The sequence below is a fragment of the Diadema antillarum genome, unplaced genomic scaffold (genome assembly GCF_040938485.1).
Source record: "Diadema antillarum isolate AM-2024a unplaced genomic scaffold, OU_Dant_1.0 seq00001313_RagTag, whole genome shotgun sequence".
NCBI classification, from domain to species: domain Eukaryota; kingdom Metazoa; phylum Echinodermata; class Echinoidea; order Diadematoida; family Diadematidae; genus Diadema; species Diadema antillarum.
In genome coordinates this window covers 122,402-138,760 of record NW_027272086.1, presented here as the reverse complement: position 1 = coordinate 138,760, position 16,359 = coordinate 122,402, and the positions used below count along the sequence as shown (strand labels likewise).

Genomic DNA, 16,359 nt, shown 5'->3' with positions numbered 1-16,359 from the left:
AAGATGTTCAGTATTGGAATTGTAGCCCTCATTTTGTCACAGCCTGGCAATGTACTCTTTCTTCACATATTAGACATTCAGTAAGAAGCTGATAATGACAGTCAATTGCAAATACAACAAAGTACTACAGTACCTGGCATCATTTATCATTATTTATCGTTCATCGCAAGTCTTCCGGTAATGGAATAATATATTTTTCCATAAACTGTATGATTGTGATAAAACACCATGAAATGTTTTCTATGCGATGCACAGAAGGTATTAAATTATTCTGAAAAAAAAAAACACCAACAACAAACAACTGAATGTGTTCATACGTCTGCCTTTTTTCAGAATTTCAGGGAATGCAAATTATTGAGAGGAATATGAACGTAGTTATGATTGAGTACACATATGCTAGCTAGCAAATTGATAGCATAATTGAGTGTGTCATGTGCATTAATTTTCATGTTCTCTGGAGTGAGTTTGGTGATGATTATTGTATACTGTAATGTAAGACAAACGTGATGTTTATGGGTTACACCCTAGTAGACTTCTGTGTGCCAGGAGTGTAATATAAGTCAACAAAACTCAAAAGGCATGTTTTATCATTCCAGCCATATCATTTTGCTCTTTAACATGTTTCAGTGATAGAAAGGGTTCTTAGTCAGTATATACACAAATCATGCATCAGTCACAAGTTTTCATTTTTATTATTTTTTTTATTATTCACTAACTTCTCCAACATCTTTGACCAGATTGTATTGTGCAATACGAGAACAAACATGAGTGCCCTTATGTACGTTAAACGTATCTGAGTAACATCTCCATGTCGTGGAATGATAGGACAAGAAATTGGATTGAGAATGCTTCATCGAGAAAAGGGAATCGACGGTTGTGAGTAGAGAAGTGATATCCAACCCCAACACTGGTATCAGCGTACCTTTAATGCGAGGTCTTCATGAGCCTAATGTCAACCGTATAGTCCCGTCTCTGATCCTGAATGCATCTTTCAAATCAAACCAACGTTAAGGACACGCAGGATATGTAATGCCACATTATGTTGACTAGTAAAAGTCTGAAACACGAAGTCATACCACATTTGAATACATACTCTGTTAATAATACACAACTCATTACATGGAATAATATAACATGGAATATAGTACATAAATATAATACCTTTTTTCCACAAGCTCAAATATAATTTTCAGCAGAACATATAGTTCCATACTGTAGCTTAAATATGGATTAAACTTCTTTACTCTAAGTATCACGGGTATAAAAAGACAAGTTTGTTTCCAAACATTCCTGATTACTGTTGCACTTTGCACATATTAAATATGAGAAGTGTTCAATGCCCATTTTCCAATCCAGCTGCAAAATATGTAAGAAAGGTCACCTTGAGAAAAGGAGGTAAGCTAAGTACATTCTTGGATAGCAACTATGATATTATATACATGTATACAGCTCTCTACACACATGAATATCATTGGACTATGTTCATTTTCCATCATACAATGCTAATATACATCTTTTCTGTCTTATCCACATACAGAATTGAACAAGTATGTAAATGTGCGTACCACGTAAAAGCTTGCTTTTACAGAATGCCCTTCAGAAATGTCAAGGATATGGTCAGATGAAAAAAACACACACACACGCAGAAACAATGACAAACAGGACTTATGTATTGCTACAATGTTATGTACATGATTATAACTATGTTTGTGTTGTGTGTGAAGGTGTAACTGTGTGTACAAATATGCTTCTGTCTGCTTAAATGTCTATCAGTAGCTGTTGTCACACTGGCAAAAGATCGCGAAGTTAAAGATCACAAAGTCTTCGAGATCTTTTGCCAGTGTGACCGCGGCAACCAGGACTCTCTGTATGGTGATGTTTGCAACAGAGAACACATGCAATGGCTTCATGTACATGTATTCTCTTCCATTTGTTGATAGTTTGTTGTTGTTATTGTTCTTTCTCTCTATCCCCCCCCCCCCCCTGACGTGACTTGTCATTGAGAGTGTGCTGTATGCATGAATTGTTCTTGCAAGGAATGCGAGATTTTGCCACATTCTTTTTCGAGATTGTATGGGGTGAAAACAATGAAATTGCCAAGCCCTCCGGGACCACCCACGTGTTGTCTGGAATGAATGGAACTATTTCATTTGGCTTTGAGTTAATACAGTGGAGACACGAAGAGTAAACTGCAACAATAATAGAGAAGAACTCTATCAAGTACCCAAACAGCCATGTCAACTTGACTGAGCAGTGTTTGATTCTATGCACAAGGTGCCAAAAAATGCAATGATTAAAATCGTGGACTTCCATCATAGAATAAGGAGTGCTTGATCGCTGTGATAAGGTACCACTACTCGATTTCAACGAACAGCTGACAGATTAAACTGCACACATGATTATAGTATGATATGACAAACATGATACATATATCCATTTTAAGTACATTCAAAATATCTGACAAGACTTGAAACCATGGTGTCAACTACACGGGAACAAACTTGTTACAGTAGTCGCTTACAGCGTCAGTTACAAAGACAGATGTAGCTATTCTTTGTGTGTGTGTGTGTGTGTGTGTGTGTATTGGTGTTTGTGAGTGTATATTTCCTACAATGGTATGGGGGTGAATATATATGCACTCCATAAACATATGTTTATGTAAGTATGTACATGTGTGTCTGTCTGTGCGTGTGTGTGTGTGTGTGTGTGTGTGTGTGTCAAGGTTGTTGCGAGAATGAATGTAGACATACATTTGATTGATGTGAGCCTATAGTTCGGATTCACAAGTAAAATGCAAGATATATGAGACATGACGATGAACCAAAAATTCATCGAAATAGTTCGTGACTCAAGGTATATGCAAGGACAACCTTGGGACTTGGAATTCTAAGTCCATGGGACCAGGAGTGTGTTATTTGTTCATGTCTGATTGTTGTTATATCAACAACCAAAATCAGTAATAATAAGAATTACCTGGCTCTCTTGTTACCAGGGACATTGTTCTGTAAGACAATGCGTTACAGCTGATCGTCTATCACCAAAAGCTTCCACTTATGTACACAATGTTTATTTTGATATCTGGCATGAAATTGAGAATAGAAACTGTAGCCTATTCTTCTTATCATTTGTAGTTATTGTTTTTGTTGGTGATGTGCGTGTGCGTGTGTGTGATGGGATGGGGGGGGGGGGGGGGGGGGGGGAAGTACACAATAATCGACCCAAAACATGATTTTGTGATATTTTGGTGTACGATCCAATGGGAGAAATATGAGTCGAAGTCAGCATCACTTCAGAAAGTTTGCATGTGTGGTTGTTACCAAGAAGATTATTTTGGTAAAAACGAATGAGATTTCAGAATTATTTGCTATAGTTTAGAGGGTCATATATTGATGAAAGTTACACTGTTATATTCTGTTCCTATTCAACTCTGGGAAGGTAAACTTCAATATAGCATAGATTTAAACTTTGAAAGAAGAATTTGAAAAGAAGAAAAGTGGTTTACTTTGCAAAACAGCATGTCTGTTCATGACGATGGAACGAAGAGTTTGACGAGAAATGACTGTTGATGTGTCTTGCATTGACGTATGTCTTAATCGTATAGTAAATCCACAGTAGTCATTTTTTCAGGACTTGAGAGTGAGAATAATCAGTGTAATAGAACGTGCGTGACAAACATTCTTTTTCGTTTATAGCTAGAGAAATCACCAAGTTCTGCAAAGATAAAAGAAAAGTAATCAACTTTGTTGAACATGACACAAATCTCGGGGGGGGGGGGGCTATGGGGAGGGGGATGGAACAAACAAAACCAATGCACTGCACAGGTAATTTGTCTGGCTACAGTTTGTCTATTACTATTATTTTTGTAACTGACATGCAGTATAGTTCACTACTGAGTAAAAGTCGACAAAAGGACGTACAAGGCATGTCTTGACATGGGGAAACCAGAATTTGATTGCATTGTTCAAAGTAAGAAGACGTCAGCTAGAGATAGTACAGCCAAATGTTTCATGTGAAATGTCAGTGGTATCACAAAGAGAGTATCTAGTCCTCTCTCCTGATACTCACACAGGGAATGGCAAGTAAAGGATCCTACAGCTGCAAATATTTGAATCTTACTCTTAAATTAATGACGAATAAGAAATGCCGACAAACGAATATGGTCCCAATCAAAGTTGAGACGCGTGCTTGTAAAAGGCACACAATGTGTCAGTGACGCTATGGGTGAACTAGCAGTGGGAAACAAGTGTGCGAATGTTGTAACTATACATCCTCTCCATGCGTGTTCGTCATCCATCACGTAGACACATAACCAACGCGGGCACGTGCGGAAATGTTGCCACGCTCTGCAAGCACCCACATGCCATAAAGCGTCGTCGGAGCTCCCGGACAAGCCCCCAGCATAGCTTGTGCCAATGGCAGAGTCTCTTACAAACCTATAGGTTAAGCTTTAGCCAATGGCGAACTTCGTCCGTCATCAGCTGCTCGGGATGTTCCATCTGGTCCATAATGTCCGATCCAACGTGCGCCACTCTGCCCCCGCGAAAAATGAAGACGCGATCGGGAAATGCGTTGAATCGAGACGAGAACGAATTGTCCATGGTGTCGACGACCACGCGAACTCTGCTGGCGTCACGGCTGTCTTCACTCATACAGTTGTAGTTATCGCTATCCAAGGATACAAGATCCCTGTGAATATAATGCATAAGAATCGGGATTAGGATTTTGCTCTTGAGTTCTCTTGTCCATGCTAGCCTGCAGTGGGGTACGCACTAGGATTCGGATATTAAACAGATTTTCCTGAAAACAAGAGTTTGTTCATTATACTCAGGTGTATCATTCTTGTGATACGTCGATAGCTTTACAACAGTAGCACTTCCTAATTCTTTTCTTTGTGGATCAAAGAGAAAAGTTTGTCATAATAGAAGATATTCAGTTAAATATCTCTCTGCCGAAATCGCAGCGACATTAGCACGCGTATTGTTTTGATAAGTTTATTCTACACACAGTGTATACAAATTATCTCTTCGTTTTACTGACCTATCAAACATAGTCACCGAAGTCAGTTTGCTAATTTGTTTTTCAAAATTTCAAAGTTATTGCCATGGGTAAACTCCCCCTCCCTGCTGATATATGAAACACTACAAAGATGTATACCAAAGGTGGTAGCAGATATGGTAACATGGTCATTACATAAAGAGCATATAAGAGCATTCAAATTTCTGCACTTTCCACAAAGTTACTGCTCCGTGCTGTTAGGAAGCAACCCTGGATACAATATTCTGGATTATTTGTGTGTGTGTGTGTGTGTGTGTGTGTGTGTGTGTGTTTCATTATACACTACGTACTGTAGGTGGAGAAGAAAATGAGCGGGGGATAGGACGCTTCTCCTACTTACTTTGCTGCGTTGATCCTGTCGTGAATTGATCTGTGCTTGAAGTTCCGACTCAGTTTGTTCCCCATCCCAAACTCCCCCTTGGCGTGTGCCTCAGCCAAGTAAACTACGATGAATTCTGCCTGGTTTCGGAAGTCCTCTGTCAGCTCGGACAGAGTTCCGCCTACTACGCAGGCCTGAAGAAGAACGAAACAAAAGAGAAAAGAGATTACAGATAAATGATAAAATAAAGAGAGAATAAGAAAAGCTATCGATAGATCAAGTATATCAAACTGTGTCATTATGTTGCAGAATGTTTTTTTTTTCCACGAAGAAACAACTGTAGATGTGCGCTGCAAGAATGTTTAAGAAAGGGCAGCTATTGCTCATTAAGATTAGATCACATGTTCAATATGGTGGTCCCGAGGAGTTTAAAGGTACATGGACTTGGGAATCAAAGAGGGCGCTCTTGATCAACGTTTATGCATCTTCCAAATTCTGCACGTCTATCTAATTAATAGCAATGATTCGTACCGTGCCTATGTCGAAAATAATCGAAAAAAAAAAACACACAAACATCTCGGTTTGTCTCTGAGAGTCGGCACAATGTTCTATAGGCTGATTCCGCCTTCTATATACGAATCTCCGAAAACAACGTTTCTCTGCTTTGTAGCTGCTAGTCATGGGAACTTGGGTGAAATTATGCGATCTACTTTGATTGAGAGCTACGAACTATATATTGTCGATCTTTGTTATAAAGAGTGCAACAATTTTCACGCCATCAAATAGCGCCTCTAGATCCCCCCCCCCCCCCCTTTCCGGGTCCTGGCATAGAGCTATATAATCCAACTCTATGGGTCCTGGTAACTTTAAAGTGCAACCCAACCAATTACTAACCTGAAGTGGAGGTCAGGATGACGACGCAGCAAAGACCACAAGGGGGCGGTCTTTGTTGATGTGTACGTCACTCAGTGACGTCATTTCTCCAGCACACGTTTTAAGTGCAATGTTCGGCACGGGATCCCCGGTCCGTACGCCGTGGCTCGGTAGATTAGCTAGGGGACCGATGAAATTCAGTTCTTTCATGACCTAGAGAGAAGAGATCAGTTCATAGATATGAAGCAATTCATCGACGTGTGCTACAACTTGCTTGCCATTACATCCCTTTGCCCAATGCCAAGTCAATTTTCAAACATCTACGTCTATGGTTTCGCGGAAAACCCCTCGGTCAACACGATTTACGCAACAACAGCTAGATTGACTCATGGGACTGGAAAAAATGGTTCTCTCTAAGAATGACTCATGCACAAACTGCTTGACGCCAACAATTAAGGCTTTCAGGAACGCAGCTCATGCCACATCCCACCAAAGTTGTTTTATTCTATTTCAGCGCAACAAATGCATGAGAATATACCTGGGTTACGGAATATATATGCCCGGCCCAAAGAGGAAGGGGTCCATTCACTACTCCTGATCGATCCTCCAAACAAGCAAACAAACAAATTCGTAGGAGGGATCCAGAAGCCGACCACCCCCCCCCCCCTTCAAAAAAATAAAAGAAGGAAAAAGTTCTTGATATTTTTTTGGTTCACTTTGTTTTTAGGGGGAAAATGGACGGAGGGGGCTGCAGCCCCTGCAGCCCTCAAAGTCTTCACCCCAATGCCCCCTCCCTTCCCTTCCCGCTCCTCTTTCATCCCAGGTGTCCTGTCCTTCGTGCAATAAAGGGAACACACCTCTGGTTCATCGTGGTATCCCATGAGGACCAGCTGCAGGAGATGTGGAAGCTTCCCCGTGGCGAGCAGGTGGGCCAGGTGAAGCATACCAAGGTCGTGGAGCACCTTGAACTCCATCGCCAGTTTACATTGCTGCTCTCACCGAGGAGATAGGTAGATAGGTACGTAAGAAAGAGAAGAAGGAAACAATTACTGTCATCGTCTAAACTCATGTTGCTTAAATATATTTAGTTTAAACAACGATGAAGCAGTGTCCTCAAAGATGTTTGTCAGTGTGAACAGAATCGATATGCATTTTCGTGAGGTCATTTTTTTCTTGTCTCTTACAGGATTACCGATTAGGTTTATATTTACGATAAACATCGGAATAAGTGATCTGTAAAAGAATTACATTGTACTAATGTATAGTGAGAAACCCAACCTCATTCTCGAACACAACTTTTCTTTTTAATTAAAGACTCGAAGGCTGTCCAGGGTCGTAGGTATGATTAACTCACCATCATTTTGAACATGACATTCCGCTCTGATGGGTCCATCTTCTCGTCGCAGAGATCCTGAATCTCCTGTGAATTGAACACCGCTTTCATGTGCCTCACCACCGTGATGGCATTTTCTACGTTCCCGAAGAGCTTGGGCAGTGACGGCATGGACATCATCTTCCCGTTGGGTGGTGCCATACCATTTGGGGGCATCAGTCCGTTGGGTGGAACCATACCATTTGGGGGCATCGGTCCGTTTGGTGGTGCCATACCATTTGGGGGCATCAGTCCGTTGGGTGGAGCCATACCATTTGGGGGCATTAGTCCGTTGGGTGGTGCCATACCACTTGGGGACATCAGACCCACTGGGGGCGGGGTGCCACCTGCAGGCAACTTTCCATCCAAGGTGGTGCCATTGGGCATCCCCCCTTCTGTTGCGACACCTTTTCCATTGTTCATCGCGTTCGGCCCCTTCATCGACATCAGCTGCTTCATCTCCTTCATTTGCCTCATCTTCTCGACCAGCATATCGACCACCTTGGGGTCCATCAGCGGGACGTGATGTTGCAGCGTCACCGCCGTCTTCCCGCCGAGCGACGGGACTACGTCCTTGTCGAACTCGTGCATGCTGCCGTTCTCCAAGTCCTTCATGGCGCTCTTGAGTCCGTCTTTGGGCGGCACCATGGCTGCCTTGATTGTGGAGTTGTTGTTGGTCAGAATGACGGAGTCTGGGTCGAGTATATGCGGTTGCAGGACACCATTGCCAAGTCCTTGTTGGTCCGTAACACCTACATCACTTTTCGCAGTGCTACAAGCCCCGCCCATCTTTGGCTATTACCGGACTACTTCTGCGGATAAACAGAGAACAGGGAATCGGATGATATTAGGTAATGTGTGTGTCCTTGAACCAATGACTTAATGTCTCTTGTATCCAAGAAATAATGCATTTGTGTAGAAGATAGTAGTTTTCATTTGCACGAAGTTCTTGAACAGGAATGCAGTCAGGGTCACACAATGGAGAGTATCCATGGTTTTACCACTAAAACCTTTACCTTATTCAAGGAAATAAATTTCTTAAAGGCGAAAAATACATCACATCGCGGTACGCAGTAAACTTATTTGAAGAAAACTTATGGAAAATTTACATACACGCATGATCTTCGTTTATTCCTTTAAATCTGAAGCAAAGGAATGTTATAGAAAACATTTAGCACATGTCATTTTCGATAGGACCATCACTTCGTTTGACTCAATGTTGTTAGATTTCTTTAAAAAAATTGAACAAAACAAAAAACAAAACAAAAACAAAAACGGAACCACTACTTCATAGTACCTATCTGATAAAATGAAGATGAAAGGCATGTAGTTATACGTGCTTCACAAAGAGGATTGGTCAATTTCTAGTCCATCATACACTATCCAAAATGCCAACAGAGAGCGTATATAGGCCTACTCAGAGTTTTAGAAATTCCTTTGGATGAATTAATTCATCCAACGACTTCTCGGGACCTCACTGTATTGTATTTTGTTTGTTTGTATGGGGTTTTTTTTTCATGGTCTTAACAAGATTACCAGAGCTGCTAGTGTTAACGTCACAAAACCTCTCTTACGACATTTATCCGTCCAATGTTACAGCTTCAGGCCTGTTGTCATGGTTACCTTAAAGAGCATAGACCACAGGCACCTGATCTTGTCCATGTTTTAGTCTCGAGATGTGATGCAAATAGCTCGTTTAAATCCAAATCGCTATTGCTGGTTTTGTTTGTACTATAAACGAAAGCACGAAAGGAGAGTGGGTGGAATTATTGCGTGAATGAAACCACATCGCTCTCTTATCTGCTGGATTGCTTGAATCGTTAAAAAAGAGAAGTGGTTAAAAACTACAGCATCAGGTGCGAAGATTGAGGGTTTGAGCGTTTACGAGGCGAAGTGACTTGACATGTATGGCTCCTCGTGCATGGGCTTGAAGATGGTCATGAATAATGTAATTTTCGTGGTCAAACGACTATCTGTTCTTAAAATAAACGATAGAAAATCTAAAGTAATGGACAAACAGCGCTGCTTTATCTTCTATTGCAGGTTTACATGACGTTTGTATATTGTACCACATAATCTTTCAAAAGGTTCTGTTTGTTCTTCGTCAGCTTGTCTACGGATAGATTTGACTGTCACATGAAGAATGATGATTGATATATCGACTGTGTACTTCTATATTCATGATAATGATGATGAAAATAACAATTATGATGATAACTACGTAGTTTACTTGAGATGTTTTACCAAAGGAGTCGTAACGATTATCAAAATTTTTGACGGGTAATTATGATCGTGAGGTAGACATACATAAATCATGCATTACATGGGCAAGGTGTCCTGCTCAAAAAGGAGATAGAGTAAGGGTTATCTCCGGCAGCAATATTTCAAAGATGTCCTTAAAACACGTACAATATGATTTGCACTGAATCTCAATGAAAATTGCGAACATGGAAGAGGGTCCAATGGAAATGATCAGTGGTAGGATTCTGACGTCATTACCTCAGCAAAATTACTTTCTCCCATATATAAGGGCTGATGTTTGTTCAGAAAGAGCACCACTATTAGGGCCAATGTGTGGAGTATTCTGATCATTGTCGTAGATCAACTTTTTTTTTTTAAAGCATCGGATAGTCAAAGATATTTGGTATATCAATATCGCAGGAGGCATCTAAGCTCAGAAGGCACTTGAAATAGAGCATATTATTTTCAATTTCATTATCAATTTCCCTTTTCAATTCAGGTTTTAATCTATTTCTGCAACTTTTTATTTTCAAGTATAAAGTGTAATTCAAGTACACAATTTAAAGATTTTTTCAACCTCTTGCAATATCATCAGAGTGCGTACGCTTCGATTTCCTTTTCTTTTTAATGAAGAGGGTTTCTTTATCTGCCATTGAAAAAGTAAGGTGAACTTAGACAGCCTATGACAAAATTGCTTTTAGGCAGGAAAAGAGGGAACCATCATAATACAGAGTCACTCTTTTTATAAAATGTCACCAATTTTGAAAGTATTTCCTAGGCATAGTTTCTGGACGCTTTTGGTACCAGTTATAAAGTGACTATAAGACATGGTTTACAAATCTGTCAGTTACAGCAGAGCTTGCTCTCAATGAGTATGATTAGATCGTTCACAGATAAGTGATGTAGACAGAAATATCAGTAGATGTATTACTATTTTTCCAATTTGATCTTTCAAGGTGAGAATAACAAAGAGTTATTGATTATCTTGACTTATCATTGGAGTCATATAAACTATAGAAATATATTCGTAATCTATATTTAATGTGTACCAATATAGGACTATAATAATAAGTTCCCTACCACCTGTCAGTCGGTAAACTGACTCTAAACTTGATATTAATTTGGTAATACAAAAGCCTCACAACGAAACAGCAACATTTCGTAATACCGATGCATGTTGCATACAATACGTTAATACGGTAACCAAACTCGGCGGAGTATAGGATCGGTGTTTCTTTTGTGTCATACCAATGGGGTCCCCTCTCGGCCTGTACTTTTAACCGTATTCCAAAACAACGGTCTGAGGAACTACAACAACACATCTAACCCCCCCTCCCCCCCCCCCCCCCCCGCCGCCACACTGTGAGGGTGTCATCTTTTATAGAACACGTTTTGACAAAACATCACCTCTCCCCGAGAGTTCCACTGCGAGACAAACCACACTTCTCGATCAATGACAAACGATAACCTACTTTTTTAAAAACCAAAACGTAAATCGCATTTCATCTTTGTATAACTTGTATATAGTCGCACGTGTCGTGTCAGTAAAGAAAAGGAGAAAAAACAAAGATCCTTCAAATATTATTATTCTGTATGGATACGGTGGAGGCGTCGATGGTTTGATTATAATTCCTTCGCAAGTCAAAGGGCGAGCTTTTCAGATCTCGGAATCTGCAAAGCATAATATGCAAAGCATATTTCTCCAACCATTATTTGCATTACGTCGGGTTGTTTGTAATCTATGTTCAACAATAAAACCAATGCTTCGTACCATAGCTGTCAGTGTCAGAGAGGAATGTCACGCGCCAATAGGTAAGCAAACAGATATGACGCGCCATTGAATGGAGATTGTCAGACAGACAGACAGACAGACAGATTTAAAGAGATATTATTGATGAACCTCGAACACCTCCTTTAACGAGCCACTTCCCGCTATCTCCATTTTAACAACTCTAAAAAGTGGTACATAACAAAGTTAGGACAACGACTCTGCACTCTTATCGTCCTTGGTAATTCTTCTTCTTTTCTTCTTCTTGTCAATGTCAACATCCAAATATTTGATACTTGAGAGGTCGACATCATTTTCGGCTTTTGACACTTTATCTCTGTCTCGGGTTGTTGGAGCAGTATGTCAATTCAAAATACCACAGTGACTTATAAAGGGCAGAAATTTGCAGTCAGTCATGATAGAAATGCGATTGTTACACACGTTCATAAGATGTCTGTTAATTGCACTGCTATACATGGTGCGCAGCGTTGAAAGGAAATCGTGCCGCGAGGGGTAAAAAGTGATATGTACTGATATAGGATTCGAACCTGTAACCTTCTGGTCCGGGATCGAGTCAAAATGTATACACTTATACCACGTCACAGTATATAAAGGATTGTACATGTTATAAGAGGCCAAATATTACTGCCAAAATACTGCTTAGTTTCGAGGACCGTGATGTTGCAGAGGAATTCGATTGCATAGATTGAAAACGGATAGCTTTTATCGATTGGTCTATTATCATTCAAGCATCTAGATGCTAATGATATATATTCATATATAATATACACATATATACATACATCTTATGTATAGATTAATTCTCGATGTCATTTTTAAATCGCAAATTCATGATATCAAACACACGCAAGAAATACGATTGATCTTCGACTAATTTCAAAGCCGCCTTTTCTCCAACCAGGTGTTTCATAAACATGGGCAGAAAAAAAGGAATATCAGCCCAAATGACCTGTGAAAAGCATTTCTAATATTGTCCCAGTCAATATTTCATCCGGCTGCTAACACTCTTGCATTGCATGATGGCAGAAGCTGGCAAGACCTACCAGTCTCGCCGTAAATACCAGGGGCAATAGATACACTGCAATGTCAACGACATCGTATATGCCGTGGTATACCAACAACCAAGTTTACTCTTAAGGTCAGAGCTCAATATTAAGACATTTTATTGGGGGAAAAATAATGATCTGTCATAAAATTCCCACTTCAGCTATACAAAAGTGACAAGATGAAATCGGATACATTTTTTTTTGTTCTGTTCACAGAGCAGCCATCTCAGATTTAGTTATCTTCTAAAGAATTCAGTCTATTTTTTCAATTCTAATCTTTGCTCTCTGCCTTTCCTCTTGAAAACCACTTTGCGTTATCATTCAACCCCCCCCCCCCGAAAAAAAAAACTTCAGTTTTACCGAGAAGAAGAAAAATCAAAATTGCGCATCTTCACTTCTTTTGTTAAAGACTACTGACATCATTCAAAACAAACCGAATGACATTAATGTCGAACTCATCCAAACTTAAAAAAAAACCTCATGCTGCTCTCCTGAATATCATAAAGGAAATTATCTTACCTACAACAGTCCGGGCAGCATCGCTGCCTGCAAAGGAGATTCGGGAAGATGTGCGACACTTTCGAATTTTGTTTCTTCTTCACGATCGGCTTGCAGCGAAAACAACAAGTGTCCCGAGAAATGAGGGTTTCGTCCCGAGCAGAGCTTGTCTCGTTAATTGCTGCCTTCGAGGACTTGGGTCCTCATCCTCTTCATGTCGAAATCTGAGAGCATAGTGTTAAAGTGCCCCTCATTCATGGCAATTTATAGTGTCGTAGCTCGACGACTACCTGTTGCCCAGGGGCTCCGGGCTCGAGAACAATGCGAGTATTTCGCTCGCACGTGGGCCGCGACGTCTCTCCGTTACAAGTGACACGGTCAAATTAGGTCGAATAGTTGACACGCCCACTTGTTATGCGGGGCTTCTGATTGGTCGGCTTTTGACACATACTATGATAGACTCTTCCATTCTGCCAGCACGAGAATGACACGGTGACTGCTCTGTCATTTCCTTATCTGTTTGTACGATAACCGATTACGTTGATTTTGGCAGTGTTATCTCGAATATTTGTGTCAAGTATGTCATTCACATGTATTCGGGTGACGGCTCTCTGTTGACCTACTTCATAGCCTTTCATCCAAAATTAATATGACTGACGGAGCAGGCAATAATTCTTTTAGTTGTAAGTTTTGCCGTCCCAATTCTCTCACTGTATATGTATACATGTAAGTGGGGTGTGAATGTATGTGTTTATGCGTGTGTGAAGGTGGGGGGGGGGGAGGGGTAGGGGAGAGGTAGCTTCAACTCATTCTGTTTGGTTTTAGCTTGGAAATGATATGGTAAGAATCGTAACTTTCAGTAATGTTGTTGCCGACTTTGACAGGGTTGGTCCTCTTAATAATCCAAGAAGGAAATGGTTATCATCATAATCCAGTCTTCAGTTTTTCTCAGGGGAAACCTGCTGAATATCATTTATGTTTTGCTCCAGTTGTTTAATCCATAATCCTCAAAACCTCCTTATTACTACGAAGAGGTGGAATCGATAGAGAGAATAAACGGTGGGGAGAGTCAATGCAGTGCTAGGAAAAGAAGACGAAGAAGAAGAAGAAGGGAGAAAGAAAGATGAGAATGGGGAGAAGAAGAGAACAGAAAGAAGAAAGAAAGTAGGAGAATAGTCGAGATTCAGTGCAGACAACGAAAACAGGAGAGCTTGTCGAGGGAGAAGAAGAAGAAGGAAAAGGGCAAGCCAAGTTTATCAATTCATCATGATAATCAAGAGAGTAAAGCGAATTAGAACAAAAGAACGGATGACAGTGCATCGAAGTGTCAACGCGCTTATAACGATAAGATTTCTGCTGCCTCCTACAGTGATATCTACACAACAGGGACATAAAGAAGAAGAAGAGAGAAACAAATGCATTGTAGAAGAAAAGAGTGACATTAACAAGAAAAACACGAAGACATTTTGAAACTCTCCTCCGGCGTGTCAAAGCTCTTACACTTGATAACCACTAGAGTGGTACCTAAAAAGACAAAGAAAGAAAGAAAGAAAGGAAGGAAGAAGAATAGATAAGAGAAAAAGGATGACATTAACAAGATAAACGAAAAGAAGTTGAGAGCAAAAAAAGAAAGGAGAGATAAAACAATATATAAACAGTTCACGAGAGAGAAAAATAAATTATATTACAGGGAAGGAAAGGCCAAAGACGGATTGTGAAAGACACACTGACACAACAAACACACACAGGCTGTGAAAAGATGCGAGTAATGCGCGCTCAATGTTTACCAAAACTTGATTGTATTCTATGAGTCATAAAAAAAAAACACACAATTGCTGTTGCTCCGCTCTCTCCCTCTCTCGCCAAAATGTATCTCACCTTTGTCCGACCCACACGTGCCCAACACGGTTCCATCAGGAGGCGTGTCAATTTGGCCGCTATCTCTGCTGACCCAATTTGGAATTGCTTAGCCCAGTTATACCCAGACGCATTGTTCATGGCTGGGCCACAATCAACCTAGTTATCACTCCTACATAAAGTCATATCCCCTGTACCGAAAAAAAAAATAATGGATTAATAAAAAGAATAAGAATAAATTGGCAATGAGGTAAGGTAAATATGTTAAGTACAGGAGAGGCAGAGACTTATGAGCGACTCAACTCAAGTATGACTTTTCGCGATACAATGTGATTATATTTTTGCTCGAAGATACGGAAGTCTCCCAAATTTTGTCCAAGCAATGTGCCTCTTTGTTTGAATTAGAGAAAATAAAAGAAATATGTTGTAAAGTAATATAAATGCATAGTCCTGCATAAAGCTTTAAGTTTTTCTGAAAATTTAATGATTTGAGTTCATTGAGCCAATGTCGCCCATCCAAGCATAAGAATGAGCAAAGAACGTTACTGTGTAATTTGCGTTTTCGTGTAAGTTGTTATGCTATGTATTTGCTGTATTAAAAAATGAATAAATAAAGTGTCAGTCTGTAGTTACTGTACTACCGAAGTCAGATATACGGGTATATACTCACATCTGTATGTAATATGTTGCTCCAGAACCAATTATACAAAGCTCTGTCCCAATTCGAGACTGGTATTTGACAGATTGCCTAATCATACCCTAACTGATTCTCCAAGCTTGTATACTAACAATCGTTTTGAACGCCCTGAAAAAGGAGCCGCGGGGTTCCCTCGAACCATGATTATTGGTGATGCCACAAGTTCTGTGACCGGAAGACCAAAGAAAAACATTTATGCACCCCTACAATCGAATAAAATCACCCCTCTTACATGCGTCCAATAGGAAGTGACGTTTCATACTCAGTCTACCGGTTGCTCATCATTGTCCAATGGGAAGGCCGCTCTCTTTGTGCTGTGCGCGACAAGCCAAAGCCTGGCACAGACGTTTCTGAATGAAATAGACCGAGACTTTGTAAATACTGAAATACACGTGATAGGTATTCTCTGTCGGGTTTTGTTCTTGCCTCCCCGACCGACCCTGGTCGTCTGCTGTTATCACGTCGATTGACGTTGCCCTACTTCTTGGTTTCTTGTTTGTTATCCTTTTCACTGGCACATGATTTCTTTAAAATGATCTAATTAATGATCGCACATGTAGTATATGTATTTTGAGGGTGTTCGAGTAACCCAGATATTGATTGAGGCTGGAG

The 16,359-nt window shown here is 40.3% G+C and overlaps 1 protein-coding gene across 1 annotated transcript; it reads right to left on the bottom strand.

Annotated features, from left to right (window-relative positions):
- Positions 1-6,280: 6,280 nt before the first annotated feature.
- On the bottom strand, positions 6,281-8,408 carry LOC139708151 (uncharacterized). The gene is made up of 4 exons (XM_071620127.1): positions 7,804-8,408; positions 7,602-7,743; positions 7,105-7,236; positions 6,281-6,460 (listed from the first exon to the last, which is right to left on the bottom strand). The coding sequence occupies exons 1-4, from the start codon at positions 8,406-8,408 to the stop codon at positions 6,281-6,283; spliced, it is 1,059 nt and encodes a 352-aa protein (XP_071476228.1).
- Positions 8,409-16,359: the final 7,951 nt, after the last annotated feature.

Coding starts and splice junctions, on each gene's coding strand:
- LOC139708151 (XM_071620127.1), bottom strand. CDS start 8,408: ATGGGCGGGGCTTGTAGCACTGCGAAAAGTGATGTAGGTGTTACGGAC. Junction 7,744..7,803: donor AATGGTATGGTTCCACCCAA/CGGACTGATGCC, acceptor GTCCATGCCGTC/ACTGCCCAAGCTCTTCGGGA. Junction 7,237..7,601: donor ATGTCATGTTCAAAATGATG/GTGAGTTAATCA, acceptor CGGTGAGAGCAG/CAATGTAAACTGGCGATGGA.